Consider the following 8,625-nt stretch of genomic DNA (forward strand, 5'->3'; position numbering starts at 1 on the left):
GACTCGGGATACTTATAAGATACTACCATGATTTTTTCAGATTTTTTGGTCCAAAAATAAATTAGGCCAAAAACCGGCCTTACCGACCCTCCCCCTTTCCCCTCTATCCAAGAAAAGCATTTCAATTTCCCTTTCAGCCTGCGAAATGCTTACATTATAACTTTTCTTTATGTTAAGTAAAACAATTAACTTAAAAATTTTCCTTTTCAGCCTGAAAAATACTGTTTCTTGAATTTCCCTCCTTTCAGCTCAGGAAATTGTTTACTTTTTAAATTTCCCTAATTTTAAAATGTAAAATTATTTGCTTTTTAAATCTCCTCTTTTCAAACTAAAAAATGTTTTTTTTTTAAATCTCACTGTTTTAAGTCCGCAAAATTTATCAATGATTAAATTAATTAAAAATATTATTCGTTTTTTATATTGTCCCACTTTTAAAATGAAAAATTATTTTCAAGCTATTGGCTATTTTTCAAGATCTCTCCCCTTCAAGTAAAAAATGTGTTTATTTTTTAAGTTCTCCCCCTTTTGAGTAAAAAACTGTTTATTTTTAAGTTTCCCCTCTTTTTATTCAAAAATTTTTTACTTCTTTAATTTTAGAAATTCTATATGGCTCTATATGGTTCTATATGTCCTTTTGTCCATTTTCATACATTTTATAAAGCATTTAATAGAGGGATGACACATTATAGAGAAATGAAAAAATTTGTTTAGAATTAGTTAGTTACAACAAAAGGTAAGGATTTCTCTAAATCTCAAATAATCAAAATATTTCCTTCCTTTTAATATATATTACATATATTGTATATAAATTACATATATTTATTTTCCCAAATAAACAACAATGATTAAGACTCAAAATGTCTAAATTACTCTAAAGCCCAGAATAAAATGTTTGATGCTAATAAAAATTTCTTACTTAAAAATCGATTCAATTCGATCTCTCTCCTTATGTTTAAGTAATTCCAAATTTAGCCAAGGGCATTCGATACTCTTTGTTGCAATATCAGCCAATCGTTTGGCCCTTTGAGCCACAAATTTTGCAGTCGCTGGTCTCAAAAGTGTATTTCCTAAAATTTCTAAATAATAACGTGTCGCCTCCTGCAATCCTACATTTTATAAAATTTTAATAATATTTTCTCTTAAATACCAAAATAATTTTTCTTGAATCAATTTAAAATTATTAATATACTGAAAATGATAATAGTACTCATTTATGTTATTTAAAAAATATAAAGGTAAATATAGTACCTAAATCTTTTTCCAAACACGTGCTGAGTAAAAGAATCGATCTGCTGACTTGTTCCAAAATGGGTTCGACGACATGAAATTTTAATTTCCTTTTTGGATGTTTGTAGGAAGAAGAAATTGTTTTTACTAAATGTCGCGCATCTGCTTGACCCACAATTAAAAATTCCAAAGAATCCGACTCGTCTTGCACTTCCACTTGTAAGTCCAGAGGTGGACTAAACCCCCACCACATTTTTGAAATTTTTTTCAGAACGATAAAAAGTTTTGAGGTTCACCTGTCAAAATTCAAAAACCTAAAATCTTCCTCTCTAATTGCTTATTTCTTTAAACTCTTGTTACTATGTTTATTTCCATGACAACAGGATATGTTTGAAATTACCTGAAGCCGCTAATTTCAGTTCTACTTAATTTCGGCTTCACTACATGATTCTATGAAATTTTATTTTCAACAACAATATTTTTTATTCTATTTTACTTATTATCTTATTTTATTTAAATCTTTAATTTTAATTAAAATTGAAATTAATAATAAAAAATATTGGAAGATTTATTTCTACAGAATACAAAAGAAATTTATGAACTTACAACATATTTTAAAACCGGAAACAATTTCTTACTTTTTGGTTTATTCTTATACTTATGTTTTGATTTTCTATCAGAATCTGAGAATGAAGTTTTGCACCGCTTTTGAGTAATTGCGTAATTCTAGCGCAAAAATTAAATATTAAAATTTACTTTTCTGATTGAACATTAACTTTAGAACAATTTTTTTAACGTAAAAATCATATGAAATTATTTTTTCTGCGGTCTTTTAATAAATTAACAGAAATAAAATTTGTTGGATCTCTAATTTTCCAAGGGTTCAAATTTACCTTCTCAAGTTTATATATGATTATTGTTGTAAATTAAATAAATTACTTTTTATATATTCAATTAGTAGATTTTTTTGATAAAAAATGTGCAGAGTGACACAAGCTTTTAATTTTTAAATAGTATAAGTGGAACATTTATTTTTATGTGAAAAGTGCCCTTGGACCCTATCCAACCGGACATGGTTACAAAAAAAAATCTTAACCTTAATAAAGCGATTCAACCAAATGTTTTAAACAAATTAATTGAATTATCAAGCAAAGAAGAGCGATTTTTAATCGAAAAGTTGCATTTTCATACAAAAAATGAAATGTTTTCTATAACAGATGAAGTTTTAAATCAAAAAGATAAATTTTCAAAAAAATAGTTGAATTTTCTTTTGAAAAAGATTTTAGTCGAGTTTTCACGATCAAACTATGAATTTTTGTAACAAAAAATCTTTTTCTATCCAAAAAATTGAATTTTCTATCCAAAAAGACGAATTTTTAACAAATAAGGATGACTTTTTAACAAAATTGTTGAATTCTCTAGCAAATAGTTGCATTTTCATCAAAAAATATGAAATTGATCTTAAAGCAAAAGAATTTTTTATTACAAAAAAAGTTGAGTTTTCATCCAAAAAAGATTCCAGTTAACTCAGTTAATTCTCTTTTGAAATTTATTCTCCTGGTTTAAAAATTCTTCTTTTTAGTTAAAAATGTAAGTATTCTAATTAAATAATAATAATTTTAGTCAAAAATTCATCTCTTAGGTTGGATATAAAATTACTTAGCTGAAAGTTCAACTCTTTTGTTACAAATTATTTTGTTGAAAAATAAGCTGTTTGATTGAAAGCTTGTTTTTTTCTTTGAAAAAAACATAATTTTTTTTCGTAAATTAAAGTATTTTGTTGATTTTTTTTTAGTTGAAGATTATTATTCTTTTGAAATATAAATGCAACTATTGTTCCAGTTGAATATTCCATAATTTTAGTTAAAAATTCATCTTTTTGGTTCAACAATTATTTTTTTATTTAGAACGTAATTATTTCAGTTTTGGTTGACAATTTATCTTTTTCTATTAAAAATTAATTTTTGTTGTTGAACATCAACTATTTCAGTTGAAGATTCATTGTTTTAGTTGAAAGTTTATCTTTCTTGCATAAAATTCAACTACGATTCCAGTTGAAGATTCATAATTTATGTTGAAAATTCATCAGTTGGGATACAAAAATTTGTATTTCAAAATGTAATTTCCGTTTTTTGTTGAAATTTTTCTTTTTTAGTTCAAAATTTATCTATTTTGTTGAAAATTAATATTATTTTTTTTAAATTCATCTCTAGCAAATAGTTGCATTTTTATTAAAAAATATTAAATTTATCGCAAAGCAAAAGAATTATTGCCTCCAAAAAATTTCAGTTAATTTTTTAACACCAAAATATAAATTTTAAACAAAGAGTAAATTTAAAAAAAAAATAGTTAAGTTTTCAAGAAAATAGTATAATAGCTTAATTTCTAACCAAACAGTAGCATTTTCATCAAAAAAAAAATTTAATTTCTGCTAAAGAAGGTAAAATTTAAAATGAAAAAGACAAACTTTCAAAAAAGAGTTGATTTTTTAACCGAAAAGTTAACGAGAAATTGCAATTTTCTATTAATTAAAATAAATTCTGAGATTCTGATAAACTCTCAGAGAATTTCTTTCTCGGTTATATTCTCGGGAATGTTCTCATTCTCATTACCGTTTTCAAAGTAATATAATCGGCTCAGAACTCTAGGGCTGACCTATATATTTTGTATGTTTATATGTGACAGAAGTAATTTGTGGTTGTGAATAAACGATTATAACGATAATATATATAATATATGAATGTCAAGTAATGTAAGTATGATTTATGTTTATGTACGATTTTTCCAACAATTACTCCTATTTTGTTATTGTAATGTTACATGATTGAGGTTATGTTTTAAAATTGTCAACTTTTTGTACTTTCATTTTAGTTAAATTGGAGTGAATTTAATGAAAATACTCAATATTAATATCAATTATTCAATATTCATACGCCTCTTTATTCTAAGTGAAGGAGAGAGCAGTCTCACGATCTGCATTGTATGTTTATGGCAATTAATGGGACGCGTTGTTTTCCTTAATATAATTATGAATCTGATTTTATATGATTGTCTCATACATTAGTAGGGTTTCAAAGATTTTAAGAGATTTAAAATAATTTTTTGGAATTTAACTTGACTTTTTTTAAATTCTTTTAAAGTATTTATAATATTTATATTTCACTTTAATTCTTCTCAATTTAATCAATGCTTCTTAATTCGATATATTTTTTAAAATGTTTTATTTTATTGATCGTGAAGTCTTTTAACCTCACCTTGAATCTATGAATTTTTGTTTATCTTGAATTCTGTTAAATTAATTTAAATTTTACGGAAACCAATGGATTTATTTTTTAGATTTTTACAAATTTATTTGGAATATTTTTTTGGTTTGACTTGCATTTATTTTTTAAGTTTTGTGAATTTTTCTTCAATTTTTTATTCTTTAAAGGAGAAAAAGTACCCTTTTAGCGTTCCAAAAAGTACCTTTTGGTCCATACATTTTATCTCATAGACAATGTGAGGTTTTTTATATGAAAAATGTATCTTTTTATTTAAAGATTAAACTAATTGGAGAAAAATGGAATTCTTTTTTTAAGTGTAATACTTACTATTATATTTTTCATACATAATTCATTTATTTCGTGCAAAAAATATTTTTATTAGTAAACATTTTTATTCTTTTGTTGAAAGTTTACTTAAATTTTTCAAAGGTAATACTTTTTATTTAAAAATTAAAAGATTTTTTTCATTATTTGTTTTTTATATTCAATCATTCTTCCCGTTAAATTGAAAATTGATATTTTCACATAAAAGCGTATTTTTTATTTTTATTTTTAATATAATGTATACTAATATATTTTTCGTTCATAATTCATAATTTTTGTTTTTTTTGGGGGGGGGGGGGAATTTATTATTTTGTAAAAAATGTACATTTTTCGTTAAAAAGTTTAACTATTTTTAGTTGAACAGTTCAATATTATATATTTTGCTTACAATTGTTTATATTTTTTTATTAATAATTCCAGGTTTTCTTCTGTAAAAAATTCTTTCTCTTTAGGTAAAAATTTATATTTTAATAGGAAAAGGATTTATTTTTAATTTAGTCTTTTTATTTAAAGTCTACTATTATATTTTTGGGTCGTAATTCATCTCTGTTGGTTCATAGCTTTTTTATTCAAATGCAAAATCATTTATTTTATTTAAGAGTAATATTTTGTTTTAAAAATTGATCTATTTCTTATTTTGTTTATTACTTTTTAAATAAATTTAATGATTTGGTTTAGATTCTAATTATTTTGATGAAAATGAAAACATTTTCTTGAATGTTAATTTTTATATTTTTTTATTCAGAAAACTTACGAACTCGAAATGCAGATGTTTCATCTAATCTTTACAAATCTACAAAAACATAATTCGAGATTCGTTGTACTTATAAACTAATTATCAACAACAATTTTGCCGACGGATATTACCCTATTTGAAGATTACAATTGTAAGTATATTGTTCTTTTTTTTCAATCATATCAAGTTGTATTAAAATAAATTCATCCACTGCTTTAAAATTATTTCATGAATTGAGTTTGTCTCTTTTATTAAAATATTAAGCATGTCATTTTATAAATTTAGATTGAGTCTTCGATTGAATCTTAAAAACCAAGAATTTTCAAGTTGTCTTTAATCGAAATAGGGTGAGTGATCCAGTGGCTGAACAGTCACCAGTGAATGAACACTAATGCGAAAAATATATAAATATAACCTTTCAAAGTTAAAGTCTTTATGAATTTCTATATATTTGAAATCTTAAGGGCCTGTGACACAGCTAAATACCTATATTACCGACCTCACTTTTTCAGTTCACTGAATGTTTTTTTGAACCTAAGAACTTTTTTTGTAAATAAAATATCGAGCTGAAACTTTGGAAAATGTATTAGAGTACAATAAAGTACGTTCAGGTATTGCATTTTGGTAGGAACTTCACTGAAAATTATTTCATCTTTTTTCTGAACCTCGACGATGGAATTGATAGTTGAAATTCTTTTTTACATATTTTATTATTAAGGTTTGCACTTAAACGTAGTTTTCTTTCGGCTCTTGCATTTCTCAAAGTTTGAGACCGATATTTTATGTATAAAAAAAGTTCTGAGGTTCAAAAAAACATTCAGTGAACTGAAAAAGTGAGGTCGGTAATATAGGTATTTAGCTGTGTCACATGCCCTTAAAGCAATTTTGAAGAGTTTAATATACAATTCATTGCAGTAAATTCTTGTAAATAATTTAAAAAATTTGTTGAATGTGAAGCATCATCGATTATGGTGAGTGATGGTGAGAAAGTCGTCGATCACAATAAGGTACGTGCCTAAGCAACTCCTTGTTTACACTGCTTTTACAAAAAAATTCTTGACCTTTTCTGCATCAAAGTTGTGCTGTTATAGTTGTAAGATATTATTATTCAATTTCCCACAAGGTTTTTTCACAAAAAGTACTTTTTTTTATTAATAAATGAGTGTTCACGTACTGGACCTTTAAATTGCCCGTTTTTCAGTGAACGAACGCTGCGTTCATTTATTGGAGCAAAAATTTCACCCCGCAGGTCCAGTGAATGAACAGCAGGTGACGGGGACCTGGCTGTTGTTTCGTTACATATGAATTAGTTTGTTTCAATTAATGTGACTATAAATATCGAAGCTATAAATAGTTATAGTTTAAATGTACATTTTTGTGGTTAGAATATCAAAAAAATACGCACGAACTAAATTAAAGATAAGGCAACTTTGAGGTTAGAAATTTAATGCTTTTTTGCATTTAGAAAACGTTGTTTAACTATAAAAACATTAATTCGTGCTATGTACTACTGCGTACTGGTCAGTATATATTTATAAATGTTTAAAGAATTTCCATTTTTACAACACTGTGACTTAGATTTGTATTTGCTTATTTAACCTAAAGCAACATAGTAAGGTGTTGCAATAAAAAATTAGGAAAAGTTAACCTAGTTCTGTGTTCAACTTTTGTATTGCCTCCTTTCTTTATATCTAAATGTCTTGTGGCTTTTATCGAAATAATATATTTAATGAATTTCCAACGCTTTATAATATTTTACATTATTTAATTACTCATTTTGTAATGTACCTATGTAATTTTATACCTAAATCCTAATTTTAATTTGTAGTGATTATGGTGTTCATTCACTGGTGCTCTACAGTTCATTCATTGGCTCACAGTGTTCATTCACTGGTGTTTTCATTAATTTTGCACTATTTAATTATTTTTTGTAAAGCTTTTTGGTAGAAACAAAATTTGTTTATCGGATTATGAAATTTAAACCCTTAAGAATCTATTTTCAAAAGTTTTGTAAGAATAATCAATTATTATAACGTAAAATGGTCTAGTTGTAATCAGTGATTTCCTTAAGTGTTCATTCACTGGGTCACTCATCCTATATGCAAAACTATTTCGTCAATTAATTCACGATCATTTAAAAGTAAAAGATTTTAATCGCACTTTAAAAATAAAAAATTAATTATTGATCGAATTAATTTCATATCAGGCAGGTTTTACACTTGAAGTTGCAGAATCTCTCGGAGACGAAATATGTTGTTTTTTACAGGAAATTAGGCATTACGCATTTTTGCGATTTATAAAAAAAATTTACGGAGTAATTTGTTCTAACATAAGGTAAATTACTTTGTAAGTTGTATGCGGGCTAAATAACTTCTGTGGCCAGGAGAATTTTTTTTCATAAAATCGAATTCTCTTACACTGTAAGAAAGATTTGCAATTTTAGTATACATGGGTATATTAAATTTCGTATATGTTTACTAAATTCATTACATTTTGTAATTTTAGTATACTTACGCATACTAAATTTCGTTTACGAAATTATTTTGTATACTAAATTTATTAAGTGTGCAGTAAGTTTTTTTTACGTATATGAATTTTATAGTTTCTGTATACTAAAATTCATATACGTGTTTACTATATTTGGCTGCGCAAGCGCGTTTCGATCTACGCGGTCGTGCCACCTGGCCGTTAGCAGACTCGCTTGGCTCGCGTTGCATTTTTGTTAAGTCTTGTGTTAAATATGTGTATATTGAATGGATCATTTGGAGCAGCCAATTCACCTGTTGGTTTACGAGGAAGTAAAAAGAAGGTGCTTTTGCTAGTAAACGAGAGCTTATCCAGCAAAACAGGATTCGAAAACAACCCATCACAATCAGAACGAAATCTTAATCAGCTAATCAGGAAAGAAAACCAGCCTCGCCTACACGTAAAATAAAATTGCTATAAGCTTGTACTCAATTTAGTATACGAGTCTCCTAAATTGAGACTCCGGATTCTATAACCACGCATAAAATTTGCCTGGCCGCTTCAGGCCGCTCGAGTTGGCCCCTGATGGCTTGAAAATCAGTTTTCGAA

At 26.2% G+C, this 8,625-nt stretch overlaps 1 protein-coding gene and 1 long non-coding RNA gene across 2 annotated transcripts in view; one reads left to right on the top strand and one right to left on the bottom strand.

Moving 5' to 3' along the window:
- LOC117171363 (dynein assembly factor 3, axonemal) overlaps positions 1 to 1,545 on the bottom strand; it is a 6,586-nt gene extending 5,041 nt beyond the window's left edge. Inside the window, exons 1-2 of the mRNA XM_033358614.1 lie at positions 1,249 to 1,545; positions 917 to 1,106 (exon numbers count right to left, since the gene is read on the bottom strand). Of these exons, the coding sequence (XP_033214505.1) occupies positions 917 to 1,106; positions 1,249 to 1,480 (422 nt within the window). The 5' untranslated portion in view covers positions 1,481 to 1,545. The remainder of the gene's footprint in view (positions 1 to 916; positions 1,107 to 1,248) is intronic.
- Positions 1,546 to 3,869: 2,324 nt separating this feature from the next.
- Positions 3,870 to 8,625, top strand: part of LOC117173113 — a 7,100-nt gene continuing 2,344 nt past the window's right edge. The window contains exons 1-2 of the long non-coding RNA XR_004467111.1: positions 3,870 to 3,979; positions 5,560 to 5,701. This is a non-coding gene — a long non-coding RNA (uncharacterized LOC117173113). The remainder of the gene's footprint in view (positions 3,980 to 5,559; positions 5,702 to 8,625) is intronic.

The sequence above is a fragment of the Belonocnema kinseyi genome, chromosome 1 (assembly GCF_010883055.1).
Source record: "Belonocnema kinseyi isolate 2016_QV_RU_SX_M_011 chromosome 1, B_treatae_v1, whole genome shotgun sequence".
Classification (NCBI taxonomy): Eukaryota; Metazoa; Arthropoda; class Insecta; order Hymenoptera; family Cynipidae; genus Belonocnema; species Belonocnema kinseyi.